This window comes from Hevea brasiliensis, chromosome 6, assembly GCF_030052815.1.
Source record: "Hevea brasiliensis isolate MT/VB/25A 57/8 chromosome 6, ASM3005281v1, whole genome shotgun sequence".
NCBI classification, from domain to species: Eukaryota; Viridiplantae; Streptophyta; class Magnoliopsida; order Malpighiales; family Euphorbiaceae; genus Hevea; species Hevea brasiliensis.
The window spans coordinates 99,489,409-99,507,414 of record NC_079498.1 but is presented as its reverse complement, the minus strand read 5'-3'; the positions used below and the strand labels follow the sequence as shown (position 1 = coordinate 99,507,414).

The 18,006-nt window shown below is 32.0% G+C and overlaps 1 protein-coding gene and 1 long non-coding RNA gene across 4 annotated transcripts; both read left to right on the top strand.

Annotated features, from left to right (window-relative positions):
- The first annotated feature begins 1,335 nt into the window (after positions 1–1,335).
- On the top strand, positions 1,336–3,524 carry LOC110650662 (uncharacterized). The gene is made up of 2 exons (XR_002494006.2): positions 1,336–1,634; positions 2,748–3,524. It is a non-coding gene; the product is annotated as an uncharacterized LOC110650662 (long non-coding RNA).
- A 909-nt stretch (positions 3,525–4,433) lies between these two features.
- Positions 4,434–16,410, top strand: LOC110650663 (sister chromatid cohesion protein PDS5 homolog D). Of its 3 annotated transcripts, none has more exons than XM_021805737.2 (13): positions 4,434–4,689; positions 7,311–7,514; positions 7,660–7,841; positions 9,508–9,634; positions 9,735–9,932; positions 10,621–11,544; positions 11,673–11,759; positions 12,570–12,634; positions 14,451–14,502; positions 14,889–14,975; positions 15,072–15,118; positions 15,698–15,763; positions 15,844–16,410. In XM_021805737.2, the coding sequence occupies exons 2-13, from the start codon at positions 7,359–7,361 to the stop codon at positions 16,130–16,132; spliced, it is 2,280 nt and encodes a 759-aa protein (XP_021661429.2). In that variant the 5' UTR covers positions 4,434–4,689; positions 7,311–7,358; the 3' UTR covers positions 16,133–16,410. The 3 variants fall into 3 exon arrangements, with proteins under 3 accessions (XP_021661429.2, XP_021661426.2, XP_021661427.2); XM_021805734.2 differs by having other exon boundaries at positions 4,435–4,993; XM_021805735.2 differs by having other exon boundaries at positions 4,437–4,993; positions 15,075–15,118.
- The last annotated feature ends 1,596 nt before the right edge of the window (positions 16,411–18,006 follow it).

Genomic DNA, 18,006 nt, shown 5'->3' with positions numbered 1-18,006 from the left:
GACATAGACTTCGGCCCAATTTAGATTTTAAAGCAAGGTAAGAGCCGAAAAGTTTCCCACAAAAGCATTATCAAGGACTAATAGAAATTCCTCAAGGGGAAGGCTTCAAAACTCTTAAAAGACAATGTTATTGTGCCATACAGGTCGATGAGCATTCAGATCATTACATTGCTTAAATGTTATTAAGGGAAACTTATTACTTAGTCATATGAAATTAATTATTTATTTTTTTTATTTTAAAAGATACATTAATTAGTTTTCATATTTTTATTTCTTGTACTCCTTAACCTATTTATCCAATTTAAATAAATTTTTTTTAATTGTCAATGTATTCAAAGTAGAAAAAAATTAATATTATAAGAACTAAATAATTCAATTTTTTTAAAAATAGAGAGAATATATAATTGTGTTTTTAAATTATGGGACAGAATAAAACTTAAAGTAACACTTAAAATGAAAAAAACTAAAGACTAAATGAAATAAAAATATAAGAACTAATTAAATTTTCTCAAAATAAAAAATTAAATAATTTATTTTATTAAAATACAAAAGTTAAATAACAACATTTATTTAAAATAATAAAAAATTAAATTATAAAAAATTATTTTTTGTGCATTTTTCTCATAAATAAAGTTCAACCTACCTTTTTTCTCACCAAACAAATCTGAATGTAAATTTTATATATCGTCTTTGAATTTTATCTCCGGTTTAACTTTTTTTTACTAACTTTAATTTATTGCCAAAAATTCATAAATTTTAATTTTATTTCAAAAAGGTCTAGATGACCTGAAAAATTTCTGAATTGTAGAGATTTTGTGAAATAAAATTAAAATTAAGAGATTTTTAGGAATAAATTAAAATTAAAGAAGAAGTGTTAAACATAGAATTAAAGCTAAATTTTATTATCGTACTTATTGGAGAGTTTAATTTAATTTATTTTTAATTTTTTATCTAATTTAATTCAAAATTTTTAATTTAAATTTAATTTATTTAAAAATTAAAAAGAATAAAGAAATTGAACTTCTGAACTTAAATTAAAAAATAAAAAAATTTAGTCATAAAATTAAGAATTGAACTTCTTAATTTTTTATTTAAATAAAAAATAAAAAATTTATCTCATAAATTATAAGTTTTAAGTTAAATTATTTTAAATTAAAAATTTTAAATTAAATTAAATAAAAAAATTAAAAATAAGTTAAAATAAAATATTTTAATAAATATAAGAACTAAATTAAGTATTTTATCGTAAAACATAAAGTTTAAGTGCGAACTATAATAATTACTCAGGACCTTTGGTAGCTTTTACTTTGGTAGTTTTTATAATTTCCCAAAAAAACAATGTCAATTCAATTGTCAAATGTCCGGTGGATCACCCGTGTTGCAATTTGTGGAAATAATTTTCGCGCAGTAGCAAAGAGGAATTTCTCTCTGCACTTTGACTTGAAGCTCACATGTCAAGGCACCGATGAAACGGTAATGAGCTAGACGGAGAGTTTTGCCCAACGCCGGCCTCAAACAACTAACCATGCCGACAGTTTAGCACCCTCCGACTGTGACAAATTTCACAGGGAGCTTATTTTTGTTCCTTTTCTCTCTCCTTTTTCTGCCTATTGTGGTCACACCAAGTTTTATAGGTAATTTTCTGCTTCCCTGGCTTCCAATGAATATGTGTTTTTATTTCTTTTGGGTTGTTCAGAAATTGCTGTTTCTATATTTTGGGTTTCTTTTTGAGGTTTTATTATTGGAGACATTTTTCTCTTAACGGGCAGTAAGGGTTTACTCAGGAAATTTGTTTTCTAAGATTATTTTAGTTGTTGTCTACTCGCAGTATTTGCATTTCTATTTGGTTTTGTTTACTTTAATAGCTGGAAAAATATGCTTTTGGAGCTTGGTTTTTGTTCCTTTGTTCTGGGTATTTTCTTGCAATTTTTATTGAAATATTGGTATGTTCAGCTTAACTTGCTACTGTATGTTGAAATGCAACAATCTCTAAGCCAATAGGTGGAGCTAATAATTTTACTTTGGGTTTTGGGGGGGGGGGGGGGGTGGGGCGGCGCGCGGGGGTTGTGGTGTGGGGTGCGGCGAACAACTTTTATATTATCATAGATTGGATTCCACACCCCTGCTTGTAGTTGCTGAACGTAGATATTAAAGGGTATTACACGTATTTTTTTTCATTATCTCAAGTATATTGAACTGTATTATTGCAATTTTAAATATATTTTTCAGTAGGAATTTTTTAATGCAAAAAGTAAAGAACTCCTAAAATATCAAAATTTTACATTTAAATGGAAAGAACAAAGCAAATAATTTTTTAGGTGTGAAATGTTAAAATTCATAATAGACGGTGACATAGAAAGAATATGTAAAACTCTATATACAACCAAATTATAATTTTTCTTATATGTCAAATGCTAAATTTAATTATAGATAAATTTATGGACAACTTGGTGGGGGCCATGGCCCCCTCTAGCCCCCAAATGGCTCAGGTTCGTGACTCTCCAGGACTTTTGACTTGGTAGACAATCAGTCCTACTTGACACATTTCCAATTGATTTCTACTCCTCTGCTTAATTGTTATTCATGTTTTTGCCTTTTCTTCTGCGTGGAATGGGATTTACATACATTTCTTATGTTATTGATTCTCTAGCAGAGGAGTCAACAAGTAGGAGACGAGAATTGCTTTGAGGTAGTAGAAATTATGCATTGAATCAGTAAGCAATTGACATTATCCATTTTGGCTGTAGTTTCATTGTAGGATTTGGCATAAATGGCATTGGAGCTCATACCTATAGGAACCATTTTGGCTGTGCTGACAAATCAAGTCCTGAAAACAGCTCAGGCTGCAAAGGATGTTCTAATTGAGAAGGAGAGTTTCAAGGTTCTGTCCAAGCATCTATTTGATATTGAACCTGTGTTAAAGGAATTGCAACTACAAAAATTGAATGATTCTCAAGCTGCAAGACTAGCACTTGAAACACTTGAAGCAGATGTCAAGAAGGCTAATAACTTGGTTGAGGAATATAAATATTGAGCCCATTTCTATTTCTTGTTGAGATGCAGGCACATCGTCAATGAGGTATGGAAGTCACTAGGGATATTGGAAGGTCTTTGGCTGCATTATCCCTTGCAAATACTGAAGTCCTTGCAGGGATATCTGACCAGGTGAATAGGATACAGAATGAAATGCAAAGGGTGGAATTGGAAGCATCAATTTCTCAGCTTCAAATTGTTGACAAGTTAAACCAGGGTCTTCACAATCAGAAACTCAACCAGACTTTTGCAAATGGCATGCTTGAAGAAATAGCCTGGGCAGTTGGGGTTCCAGTAGAACCTTCAGAGATAAGCAAAGAACTAGCAAGAATGCTATTCAAAATAATCATCTCTTCTTCCGGGACTATTTGGGTGAATAGATCTGTAGTCACACCTTGTCTCTATTGGTGAGGATTCAGGAATTCTTTGTAAATGAATACCTAAAATACTCGTTGATGTTTTGGCAATAAAATATTTGTGCAGATTATATAGTGATAGTAGTTATGATGGTGTTTGGAGATTAACTTTGTGCCGAAGGAAACTTAATTTTACGTCTGTATAACCATAAGGAATAAATTGGTGGGAGGCTTGAATGTTCTGCAGAAACTGCAAAAGGTGATTTGAAACCTCCACGCTTCAACACATTAGCTTGAAGTCCAGCACATTTCATTCATCATAGTTTTTTCTTTACCTGATTGCAGAGGACACTGCAAAAGTACAAATGGATTGTTCTTCAATAAAATATTTTTGAAGGGGAACGAAGGAATAAAAACTTGAGCCTTTTATCTCGTCTCATATCCGTGATATCATGAAACAAGAATTCAATAACTAAATTGTCATTGCAATGGTACTGTTTTAAGAAATAGTTGCCAATGATGTTTTAATATAATTGTTGATGATAATTAATAACAGATAAAATATTTTTTTTAAAATATAAAGTAATAAGTATTATATTATAATTTATTATTAATTTTTCAAATTTAATTTCATTAATTTGATTTGATTATAATTGTGACAAATTTAAAAGATTTTAGATATTTTACACAAAATTATAAGTTTTGGATATAGTCATAATTTTATTTAAATTTTTAATATTTTAAATTTAATGGACCTTTATTAAAACATAATTTTAAAAAAAATTTAAAAGAGTTACATTTATAATTTTGACCCATTGATCTTTAACAATTTACTTCAAACACCCAAAATCAATTACCCTCGTCCATTAAACCAAAAGATACTCCAAGCCAAGGCTTTGCCTTGCCTTGCCTTGCCTTGCCATGCCCAGTCCTGCCCTGCCCTGCCCATGCCAGGCCATAAGTCCATAATGGACTGATCCAAGCTAAGGTGGCAGCCTAATGAGTAATGAGCCAAAAAGTCGTCCTTTCAAAGGATTAAGGTACCCCACTTTGTACATGCAGTGATGCTATACATGAGTAATGTACTTTCAGTGGAGTTTTGACCGCAGTTTTCTCTCAAGGAAAAAACAGCGAAGAAAGTGCCAATGAACGAGGTAGCAAGAACCCACTACAATTTAAAGGACCATAAAAGGAAGGAACCGATAAACACAGAATGCCCACCAAGGCACTAGAACCAAGCAGCACCGAATTCAAGCCCTCCCCATGGGCTTAAATTAACCAATCCTTAAGTGCCTCCTCGGTAATCTCTTTTTGCATGCTCTGCACTTTTAGCTAAACACCCCTTTGCTTGGCAGGTGAGTTGTCACCCCTTTGCTTTTAGGGCTATAAAAGGGGATGTTTGTGATTGGGTTGAGTGAAAATCTGCGAAAGTAGAGATTGAGAGAGTGAAACTCCTTCTTGTTTCTGGGGGTTCCTGGATTTTGTTGCTGAGAGTGTTAAAAATGGCAATCAATGAGATTGTGCTAGAGGAGCAACTTAAGGAGACTGGGAATAGCCTCCTGTACCCTCCATCATCCATTCATGAGCTTCTTAATATGCTTGATGTAATGAACTTTCTAACTCATTTCATTTTACTTGTCTGTGTCCTTTGCTTTTTTTTGTTGTTCTATTGAATTGTTAATGGAAATGGTGAATTTGACTGTTTGTTTATCAATTTTTTTTAGGTTTAATTTGTTAATGCATGGGTGTTTATTTGGGAATTATATGTTTGTTTTTCTAGTGACCCTTTATCTTTCAATTGCATGCTGAATTGGGAGGACCTAACTTGGGTTTATCATTTTCTATTGATCATTGTTTCTATTACGTTTAATGTCGCTAGCGATATATGGTCTTTCATTTTTCCTTATTGCTGTATAACTTTTCTTGGTGGACAAATGTGTATATGCTTTATTGTTTATTTGTCTTTAAAAAAATTTAAATTGAATTGATTTTGGACTCAATTAACGATGGTTTAATGGCTGGTAAATTTTGGTGTAATTGGTTTTTTTTTTTTTTTTTTTTTTTTTTTTTTTAACTTTGTTTGTCATAAATATATGTATGTCTTTCGGGTGTTGTTTGTGTATTTTACTAATTGAAATGTCATTAGAAAAGCAAGGACCTTATATGTTTATCTTGTATTCTAATCAGCAGGTGAGGAGGGATCCTTGGTTCAATTTAATTTCTTGACACTGAAAACATGAGATATAATTGTTTGTTTGATTAATCCTTGATTTTAAGGTAGTATATTATTGTTTTTGCTAATAGCTTATCCGTCATATGCAAATGTCTTCTTGTACTATGCTGTTGGCTCATATTACTTATTTATGTTTTAATAAATCATGAATTCATCCTTGTTTGTGGAATCAGGATAATGGGTTTTGGAATGCAACAAGTTTTGTGTGGGATCTTTTCCCAATTGCTGCTGTGAATTCCTTGTTTGTGTAATCAGGATAATGGGTTTTGTAGTGCAACAAGTTCTGTTGCTGTGTGGGATCTTTTCTCAATTGTTGCTGTGAATTTTGATATGACTTTTGATTATGTATGATTGATGCTTATTTGGGTTTCTTTTCTTATCTTTTTATTTCTATCTCTATGTATGATTCATTACTGTACATTTTAAGAAGCCTAAGAGCGCAATCCTGTTTGAAAACATTGTTGATATCATTTTGGGATGAATCTGAAGACAACAAACTTGTAATCAATCCAGAACTACTGCCATGCATTTGGCTACAAATTTATGTACCTGTCTGAAACTTACCCATACTATTTATGATGTTTGATGCTTTACTGGACTTGGAATCATATTGTGAAATGCTATAGATCACGCCTATGAAAACCCCAGCCATTATGGTTTGCTAATCTTTTATATCGCTGTTACGGTATTCACTGTACTTTCCAGTGAATGATTGTGAAATAACCATTGGATGTGAAGTCTCTTAGATTATCTAGATGAAATTAAATTTTTGTCCATAGATTTTGAAGGAGATTGACAATGGGGGAGGGGGGGATCTGGGGAAACTAGTAGTTATGGTATTAATTGGGTTTCCTATGGAGAATGTGGAGATGAAACCTAATGCTTGTGGGGATTTTCATTGTAATACTGGGTAGGAAGAGTGTGGGCTATTCTCTTGGTTAATTTTGTGGTCTACTTGGAGGGAATAAAATGTGCAAGCCTTCGAAATTATGGAATTACTGTTGTGAAACTTTACACACACTTGAGTTATTACTTTCTATTACATTTTTAGTTCCCCAGAAAAATATGGTGGTAAAAGCTTCTTTAAGTTACACAAATTAGAACGGTTATCCTATAAACAAATTTCTGTGTGGTTAGGATATTGTTCTGATATGTAGCAATGTTGGCTTATTACTTAACTCAATTAAGCTTTAATCTCAATCTAGTCGATGTTGGCTATATGGATCATTTTCTTCCATTCTACCTGGTTTGCAGCTGCATAAAGTAATAAGGGGTATATGATGACTTTACCTTGCCTTAATGGATGTCGGATCCAATATTCTTTTCTATCTTAATTTTAGATGAAAATTTGACACATGAAAAGCTGTCCTGTGCTTGTTGTCATTTTGGTACTTTCATGCTGCTAGAATCATTTCTATAATTCTTTTGCCAATATTAGATGGTTCATATTAATGTGGTAAATTCATTTCATGGGTTCATACCTTAAAGCATTCTTAACTGATGGTGGTTTGAGCTTCTAATCGGTAAATAAGGCTTGTTCACCTTGGTGATAATTTCTGTCTGTCTTATGTTGCATTTTGAGGATTTTTTTACTAATTTAAAATTGTAATCTTTTCCCAATATCTTAATTTCTATGAACAATGAGTAAAATGGATTGATCAGTTAACTTGTTTTATTTTGTCTTATAGAAACTTGAGTGTTTGCTCATAAATGTGGAGCAAGCACCATCGAGATCAATGCAAGATGCACTTCTATCCCCCATGAAGGCCTTAATTTCTAATACCCTTTTGAGGAACTCAGATACGGACGTGAAAGTTTCAGTGGCATCTTGTATTAGTGAGATTACAAGAATAACTGCACCTGATGCTCCTTACAATGATGACCATATGAAGGTATCATTGGCAGCTAAAACCAGTTTTCATATTTTACAGACATTCCATATTATATGGTTTCAAATGCAATGAAATATGTCAATCTATATGCTTAAATATAGTTGTTTTGGGCTCTTGTGTGGTCTGCATTTCCATTGGTGAGCAGGAAATTTTTCAGTTGACTATAGCAGCTTTTGAGAAATTGTCTCATGTGTCAAGTCGCTTTTATACAAAGGCAGTTTCCATTCTTGATACTGTTGCAAAGGTCAGGTCATGCTTGGTGATGTTGGACCTGGAGTTGGATGAACTAATTATAAAGATGTTCCAGCACTTCCTAAAGATCATTAGGTAAGAGTCTTGTTGATAGCAAATACCATCTGTTAAATCATTTGCTAATGTAAATGTGTCACTTTCTCAATAAGAAATGACTCAAATTTGTACCATCTCATACTATATAATACCACATCCAGAGTGACTTGGCCATAAACCTTACTTTTTGTAATTCATGCTTGATACCGGTGAAAAGTTTTTTTTCTTCCTGAACATTATAGCAGCAAACATATATTTTCTTAAATTGCTTGCTTGATTTTGCAAGCTTAAAGACATACTTGGAAGATATTTTAGACTAAATACAGTTTCTTCAGAGATAGTTTCAGTTTCTTGTATGTATAATGAAAAATTTCTAGTGCTTCAGATTATGCTGATTGCTGATACAGGTGTTTTCAATAAAATTTCCTTTGAAATATAATTTTTTGTCCAGAGTGGGTTGTGAAGGTTTAATCATTATAGTCATCAGAAAGTGGATAAATTTAAAGATTTTTGGGAGTTGAAGGTGCTCTTGGACAGGCAAATTGCACAATGAGAACTGAGAAGAAAGCTCGGACTCTGTCTGGCAATGGTCCCTGTTTGCTTGGATATTGGCATATCCTCCCGGTCATCCTCAAGATAGTGAGACAAAGAATTGCATAATTTTTTTATTCACATTTGTTGTGGGTGGGTAACTTTGGTTATGCATCCAGATTTTGCATAGGCCCTTAAAAAGGGGTTGTGAACTCCTCATTACTTAAAAAAGAAAATGAAAGAAAAAAAAATAGTGCTAGTTAGTTAGGGTTTACTAATTTAATTCCTTAATTTTTAAGATCAAGTGGAAAGGAGTTCTGAGTCTTCTGGCTGTTGCTCAAAGCCAATCTTTACTGGACTTAAAATGAGGTGAGAGATGCATTAGGACATGCAGATATTGCATTCATAATGTCCTCTGAAGAAGTTCAGGCTTATGTCTAAATTTCGATCTTTTCTCCTCTTCTCAACTGGCGTTTCTGAAAAGTTTTGAGGTTTTGTGCAATGTTGCATTTTTTATTTTACTCATTAACATTATTGGTGGATTAGAAGCTGTTGTGTTATTGTGATAACTCAAGAAAGGCACAGGTTTTGAGGGGCCCTGAATTCCAGGGTAGTTGACTTCAATCTTTATAGATCATGGCATGAATGGATCAAAAAACTGCCATACATAAAAAAAAAGGTTCAATAACAAAGCAAAATATTTTAAGTGACAGTTAGATCTAGATGTTTGAAAGAAAATGGGTTTAGAGTTGTGGTTTATTTTTTTGGTTTCATGATGTCAAATACATCTGTCTCAAATCGTGACATGTCTTGCTGAAAATTCAAGACATCATGCTAGTAGTTCTATGTAGAATGTCTGAAAGACAGATTGCAAACAGATTACAAAGGGGAGTAGGTGTCTTGCTGAAAATTCAAAGCATCATACTAGTCGTTTTATGTAGAATGTCTGAAAGACAGATTACCAAGGGGAATAGCTACAGAATTTAATTCTCAAATTAGCATCTTGATACCATTGTTGTAATGCCAGTCACGATGTAATATTTAACTGCAGTCATCTCAGTTATTGTTTTGGTGAACCAAGATTTTGATGACTGTTTTTCTGTTTTCATTTTAATTGCCTGTATTTATCTTCTGTATCTGACAGACAATGATAGATTCTTCTTGTTCAATCAAGGTTCAACCATCCACATGCTGTATTTGTGGCCATGGAAACAATTATGACCCTGATCATAGATGAAAGTGAAGATATATCAGTGGGTCTTCTCACTCCCCTTTTGGCCAGTATAAGAAAGGAAAATCAGGTATGTTCTGTGTGTTTTTTTGCTACCTGTCCCCCCTTTCTTAATATGGTTTTTATTGCTTAAATGGGCTTTGTCAAATTAACTTATATTATGATTCCAGAGTGTTTCTCCTATTGCATGGAAGCTTGGGGAAAAAGTTATCACTAATTGTGCTGCTAAACTTAAACCCTATCTCAAGGAGCTAGTGCAGTCCATTGGCATAGCTTTGGATGAATATACTCCAATAGTTGCTTCTATATGCCAGGATGAGACTCTTACCCTCAAATGTGATCATGTCAATGCTTCAGGGGATCATTTGGTATGTTTCTTCTTCCTATTAATGAATTCTAATTGTATGCTACTTTGGTGTTTATTGTCTTCAAATTGAAAAATTGCTTTTATGGATGCAAACTGACATGGAAGTTGTTTCATTTGCTGAATATAAATCCTAACTTCATCTTTTTTCTTTCTGTGATATGTTCTCCTGAGATGATTAACCCCTGACTTTTCTTGTGTGAATTTCACCTCTCTTCCAATTTTCCAAGGGAGAGGGTGGATATATAGTGTAAAACTATTTAATAAACTTGCAAATTATCAATTGTACATTCGTAGATCTGTGGCAGCATGCTTCTCCTGGTGTGTTCCTGTGTATGTGTATAATTGCATTCTTGGTTGGGATCCATAATTGCACAACATATTTTGACAGATATTCACTCACTAAAGGTCCGAACAAACCGAGGAAAGGTTGATAGGTGCAAATGAATTCACCTATTGAATGACATCTAGCAAATCAAATCAATTTGACACACTTCTTACTTTAGGATGGTGCTACTTTAATTTGTATGTTGTTGTGGTTGTAAGGAGAAAAGTAATAAAGATTCATGATGCAACATTTTTTGGGTGTAATTTTGGCTTTCATTTTCTCTATTATATACAATGTATATCAGGATTCTTCAATATAAGCTATTGCTAAATAATTGCTGCAAAATTCAATTTATCTTGTTAAGGTGGCTAAGGGGCTATCACCCATTGCTGCTTCTCCTGGAGAAGGTTTCCAAGCTATGGATGCTATTCCCAAGTTAACAACCAATGGAAACACCTCAACTAGAAATGCTGACAATGTCAATAATATTTCCACAAAAGTACTGGAGCATTGTTCTCTTATCCAGCATTGTGAAAGTAATGATGCACAAGGTGATGCAGAACCTGAAGTCAAATTGGAAAAGGAACGAAGGACTGTCCCAAGGAAAAGGGGGCGGAAACCTAATTCTTTGATGAATCCAGAGGAAGGCTATGATCATTCTTGGATTTCTTCTGGAAGAAAAGCTGCAAAATTACGAAGAAAGCCTCGTGACAAGGGAGTAGATTTAAGATCAGAAATTACAGTTCCAAAGAAGGTGTCTCTGTCGTCAGCACATGTGAGAGAACTCACGGGATTGAGACCAGAAACTGGTAGTGTCATAGGTGCTTCTTCTTCCCCATCACGGGATCAAAGCCTTAATGGTGGAAGTCATCCCAAAAGAGGCCGGCCAAAGAAAAATGCAAGCTCTACAAATCAAGGTGCTGATCCTAGTTCCTTAAAATTATTGAAAGGAGAGGTGTTGAATACTGCAAATGAGGAGATAACTCCAGCTGAAGATGAAGTCAGCTTGAGAAAGCAGTATGCAAGAAGAAGCAACTCAGAAGTAAAGCAACAGAAGTGCTCAAGTAAAATTGGACTTGATGCAAAGACTACTGAAGAGGCATCTTTGCCTTCTGCTTATACGTTGTCAGATGAGAAAGCGGGATTCCTCAATGAACATGAGGAAAAACCATCCCAGTCGACAAAGATACGGGTAAGGAACATCAGAAGAGAGAGCTCACTATTCCAAACAGATATTAGGAAAAGAAGTTCAGTTAGTGGTGTTTCAGATGTGGCATCTAATATTAAGGTATGAAATTTATATGAACTAACATGTGTGTGTGTGTGTGTGTGTGTGTGTGTGTGTATATTTTCAACCCTACTGGCATTAATTTTGTTGAGCTTTTACTTTATCTTTCCCTATAATCAACTTTACAGAAAACCAAATCATCTAGAGATGGAAGTTATGGGGAAGAAACCCCTAAAGCAAATTGCAAAAGGAAGCGAACACCAAGGAAGGAAGTGGTATAGATTCTTTTTCATTGTTTTCTATGTAACTTGTACTTGGTTGATGGTATTGCAATGTGTTTCGGTTAGCCTTTCTATTCTTTTCTCTTCTTTTTTAAATAAAATCAACAATGTAAATGAACAATTGTTTATCATTTAACTGAACTCATTACTAAAAATTTAAATTTCTTATTTTTAGGGACATTTGTTTTTCATAATATAGTACTTGTTGCTTTCTAATTAACGTACTTATATTGTTCTATATTTAAGAATAAGAAGTATCAGTTGATATTTTTCTATTTATCATAATTTAAGATTTGGATTTGACAGCTTCTATTTTCCTAGAGTAGGGAATGGGAATTGGAAGGTTTTGGTCCTGCAAGTTAAAACTATCGGCACAAGATCAATTGAAACTATGGAAATATCCAGCTTTTCTGTGGTTGGCAACTCCTATAGTGCTTGTTTGGTTGCTCTACTCATTGAAAATAGGAATGGCTTTAACCAACAGACAAGCAATAAAGAAAAGAAGTTACATGAAAGCATAATATTTGGAAAGCTAAATATCTCTGCACTACTTTGGCCAAGATATAATCCTGTTTTCTCCTTTTAGTGTTGATAATGAAAATATTGGACAATTAGTCTAACGAGTTGTCTGCCATTCTCTTATCGTATTTCTTTTGTTCGTTAATTGCAAATACATATTATGATATTTTTGTAATTACTTCTTAAAGTTCTGCTGATAGGGAGACTTTCAGTGCTTCATCCTCCCATTCTCTTCTAGCTATTTATTATATTATATAAATTATGTATTTTTCTTCTCCAATTCAGCCTCCTGATCTTGGTGAGCAATTGGTTGGTAGCAGAATAAAAGTTTGGTGGCCGCGGGACAAGATGTAAGATTCCTTTAAGCCTCTTAGTTTTATTGTAGTTTATTTTTTTATTGGATAATTTGAATTTCTTTGATTTTTTCAGTAACAGAAAAATATCTTTGGATTTACTTGTGTTCAATCATCAATTCCTGGAGGATTTGTTAAATTTTCATGCTATATATCTGTTTGATGGCATTTTGACCTTCAATTCTCAAAACTCAGACAGATGAAATACCTCTTTTTGTGCATATCATTTAGGCATTTTAATCTTAATAACGTTGCAAGATAGTGAGGATTAAGTACTTTAGCCAAAATTTTTTGGGTGTTCTTCCATAAATCTAGTAAAGAAGGGACTGGAGAAGCTAAAATTTGAAATTGAGGAAACGAGAACACCATAGGGATATTATAGCATGTGATTGACTACTTGATCAAAAAGAGAAATAAATGGACGGAGACTTGCAATTGGCTGGGAGACAGTTGTATTTACAATGTAAGCTGGATTGGCAAGTGGTATGTGTTTACCATTGTTTTTAAACCCAGCCTTGCCACGGAACTATTGAAAGTTGAAGGTTAAAGGGTTTCAGATTTAACTGGGGTTGGACCGGGGTTGAATCAGAATATTATTAAATAAATATTAAAAAATAATAATACATTATTATAATCATTAAATTGATATATTTTATAAATAATTATCAAAATAAAGCTTATTAAACTTTAATGTATAATTTTAAAAAAGTAATTTTAAATTTTATTTAATGTTTAAATTTTAAATAATAATATTTCACAATAAAATGCTTGAAATAAAATTTGCATAAAAATAAATATATTTACATCAATTAAAAAATAAATGTTGGTATCTTAAATATTGTAACACAATAAATAAAGAAAATTTTATATTTCTTATTATTTAAAGAAAATATAATAAAAAATAATTTTATAATTCAAATTAACATACTGATAAAATATATTACTAACATTATTAATTATTCATATTACAATTTTAACAAACTGAATAAAAGTTAATAGTTATTAATAAAATAATATAATTTTGAGGTGTTTAATTTAACAATTTAATTAGATATATGTTTTTATATATTATATGAAGAGAAATTTGCATAAGTGAAGCTGGATGAGATGGCAAACTGCACAATGTATGGTTTCCTTTGTACCAGGTTTAAATCCTTTTGTAAACATCTTTCAATTTTTTTTTTTTAAAAGTTGAGTTTATCAAACTGTTTTGAGCCGACCGGGTTGGCCGGTTCACCGGTTACCCGGCCGGTTCATAAGGGTCAACCCTAATTCTTACAAAAAGTGGGTTTCACATCTAAATAGGATTGGCTGCTGGTCCGGTTCCCGGTTAAACCAGTTGAACTGGCCAGTCCGGTCTGGTTCTTATAACATTGGTGTTACTCTTGTTTGCAAGTCATGAAATACAATGAGGCAAGTGGCCAAATAAAAATAAAATACTATTTGCACTTTTTCGATTGTGGTTACTAGTTAACTTTTATCAAAATTATCAATTGTGGCCATAATCTTGATAATTGTTAACCGTTAAAATTGGAATAGCTTTGGGTTTGCTTCTCTCTAGGGTATATGTCATGCTGATATTATTGATAAATTGGATTGGTTTAATAAATATATTTGCAGACTGCGGCTAAACCTAGTCTGGTTGAAAAGGATTTGAAAATTAATTTTAATTAATTTTGATATGTGCTACACATCTATTGCTGAAATTTCTGGACTTTATGCAAATATCCATTCTAACAATTTTTCATGAGTCTTAATTTTTCTAAGAGCATTATCTGATTCTTGTGTGTTGAATATGTTTCTTATTTTCCAGGTTTTATGAAGGAGTTCTTGATTCCTATGACCCTATTAAAAAGAAGCACAAGGTGAGATGACCATAGCTAACCCTAACTTGGTTCTTCTTCCTTCTTTTATTATTTATTTATTTTTTCTTTTTTCCTCTTTGAGAATTTTTGTTGGGGTTGCTTATGACTTAGCTTTCTAGAACCCATTAATCGCAATTGGAATGGGTTTCATGCTCATTTCCATTTAGTGGCTCTTCCCAGGGCCATATCTCATGTTAAATGATGATCAGTTGTATATTTTCTCACATCCTTGAGTGCTTGGACCATCCTATATTTGGTCCTCCTGTGGTCATTGTTGCAAGATCAGCAATTCCAAAATGCTAATTAATGATCCCTGTTAGTAATTTGTAATCACAAAACATTTCAGAATCATCTTAATACTCACCTTTGCTGATGACATTACTTAGGTTTTGTATGCTGATGGGGATGAAGAGATACTAAATCTCGGAAGGGAACGGTGGGAACTTGTTGGAGATGATATTTTGCCTGGTGAAGTGGGTCTTTTGCCTTTGTATGTTCTGGTATTTTTCCTCAATAACATATTTCTGCAAAGTAACTTCTTTGCCTTGCAATTGTGCTGATAATATTAGCAGGTGCCAGAAACTGATATTCCAAATGCTGATCCTTCATCTGATAAGTAAGTTCTGTTGTTCCCATAATATTACTACAGCTACTGACTATTGAGTATTGTTGTTCATTTCCCTTCTGCAACTAATATTTTATTTGTTTTTTGTTTTTTTGACAACATAAACTAAAGATATTTGTTTTTGGAGTTCTTTGGCTCTGATGTTCTGAACAATTCTTTTCCTTTTCTGTTGTTTATTTCCTTATTGGAAAAAGAAATACTGAAGGGCTGTCCTGCCTCTCCCACTGTGTTATTATTTTGCCTTGTTAGTGCAGAATAATTATTTTCTTACATTTTGATTCCAAATCCGTGAGGTAAGGACATTTTAAAGAGGGTTATGATGCAAAATCAAGAAGAAAAATCTCTCCTTTTTTTAATTGCCTTGAGAAATATATAGTTAATAGGAATTGTGATAATGAACAGGATCAATGTGCTGTAAAATAATCACAAAGTGATTATTCCCATTGATCCTAAGTGTTCAATAAGATGTTTGCCTCATAATTTATATATAATTTATACATATGATTATTTACTACCATATCTTTTGTTTGCTCTTAAATGTTTTAACCTTGTCAAATGTACCATGACCAGACCAGGAAAGCAAAAGGGGAAGTTGATTTCAGAGTCCACAAAACAACTGAAAGTTGATTTCAAAAGGTTGGTTTGCATACTTTCATCGATTCTGAATTATGACAGTTTGATATATCTAGACTGAAAGATTATGATGGTTCTTTTAGGAGTGGAGCTGCCACTGCTTCCAGGAAGAAAGCTAGGAAATCTAAAGGTGCTGCTGCGCAGGATGAACCTATTGTTGCTAACAAAGTAATGGATGATACATCTAGGCCTGACAATGGCTCAGAAGGTGATAGCAAAGAATCTACTGACAAGTTAAAGATCAAAACTCTGAGGATTGGAATCAACTCGAAGCAGAAAACCCCAGAGACTGCAAGTCCATCCAGTGATGAAAATCGTGAAGGTGGTAATGAATTTTGTGTCACAGCCAGACCTAAAGAGGAACACTCTTAAACAATCTAGTGAAAAATGAGCAACAGAGTGAAGTGGGATCTTTGGACTCAGCTGAAACTAGTTAACAGAAACTAATTAAAGTGTGTACAGAAAGAAAGGAGCGAGAGATGAGAGGCTAGGAAGCCTTGTAAGTTTTGGTTTGGAGCAGGGATAGTGTCAGGTTTACCCTCTCTGTGCTTGAGGTTAACATAAATCTTGTCTCTAGCCCTCTGATGTTTTGCAGAACTTATGTAAATGCAGTTCATAGCTTGCTCAATGCAACCACCAGTTTTCTTATAGTTTCAGATCATGTGGAGGTATGATCAAATTCAAGCAGTTGTTGGTTTGAATTTATTTTAACCATGACTTGAATTCAATTGTCAGCAAAAATTTATCATATAATATCTCTATTATGATTGAATTTACTAAAATTTTGTTGGAAATAAATGAATTTCATAAAATTTAGTGTAATTTACTATGTGGTCTGTATAATTTACTGTTATTGACATTTTGATCATTATATTTTCGAAGATATTTCGCAATAAGCAGAGATAATTATGAAAATTATATTAATAAATTATTTAATTGATATATTAATAAAATATGATCAAAGTTAAACATAAAGTGAAATTATACATAAAAATATAGACATTTTTATTACGTATTTTATTATCTCTTATATTGTAATACTATTAATTATATTAAACAATTATTAATAAAAAAAATACTGATAATAATTTTTGATAAAAGAATCATAATCATATAATAATAATCATTTAAAATAATATAACTTGTATAAAAAAATTAATTTAAGTTACGAATAAATAATTTTTCTATAAGTTTAATGCTAAAATAAAAAGTTTTGCTTTGGCTTTAATTTATATTAAAGTATCCAAGAAGAATAAAAAGTATCTAAAAAAAATAATAAATTAAATAAAGAATAAACCATCAATTCAAATGAAATTGGATTTCATATTACTATTGTTCTTTAAAAATTTATTATATAAAATCTGAAATCCTTCTAGTAATAATATAAATAATTATGTATATTATGAAATTAAAATAATAAATATATTAATTATTTTAAAAGAATAATGAAAGAGATAATACTATGAGTCATTAGGTCTCTGTGCTTTGTTCACCATATTTTGCAAAACTTGTGTAAATGCAGCCCATTTAGGCTTTCTCTTGGAATAAATTTTAAGAATTATCCCTAAACTTATCTAATTGTAATATTGTAATCCATAAACTTAAAAAATGTAACATAAAATTTTATCAATTTTTAAATTTTACACAATAAAATCCTTTTAACCTCTAATTACCAATTTTCAGTTAGATGCTGACCTGGACAGTTCCAGTATGGAGTTTAGTTAATATTTCTCTTTTCTTTTTTAAAATATGTGTAAATTGAATCTTTCTTCTTTCTCTAGATAAAATAATTTTTCACGTGTAGGAAAAATAATTTTACACGTTACATAAGAGAGAAGAGAGAAATATTGACTAAGTGCTATGCAGGAGCTGTTCACGTCAGTTTCTAACTGAAAATTTGATAATTGAAAATTAGAGGAATTTTACTGTATAAAATTTAAAAGTTTAAGGAGTTTTATGTTACATTTTAAAGTTGAAAAACTATAATATTATAACTATATAAGTTCATAGACAGTTGTTAAAATTTATCTATTTCTCTCGACAATAGTTTAGCTGGTGGGCTTGTTTTGCAATGTATCCCTTCCAAGCCTTTGAACCCAAAGTAAAATTTTAGGAATTTATTCAATATTGATTATAATAAAATTTACATGGAATTTACTATAATGTAAAACAATTGTATTTTAAAATTTTTCTAAGGCAGATGTTGTAATTAAATTCATGGGGGATAGGAAATGGTTTTCTTTGGA

Excerpts from the sequence above, each read along its gene's own strand:
- LOC110650663 (XM_021805734.2), top strand. The coding sequence starts at position 4,892 with ATGGCAATCAATGAGATTGTGCTAGAGGAGCAACTTAAGGAGACTGGG. Across the intron at positions 12,635-14,450 it reads TGGTGGCCGCGGGACAAGAT|GTTTTATGAAGGAGTTCTTG; the intron begins GTAAGATTCCTT and ends CTTATTTTCCAG. Across the intron at positions 14,503-14,888 it reads CTATTAAAAAGAAGCACAAG|GTTTTGTATGCTGATGGGGA; the intron begins GTGAGATGACCA and ends GACATTACTTAG.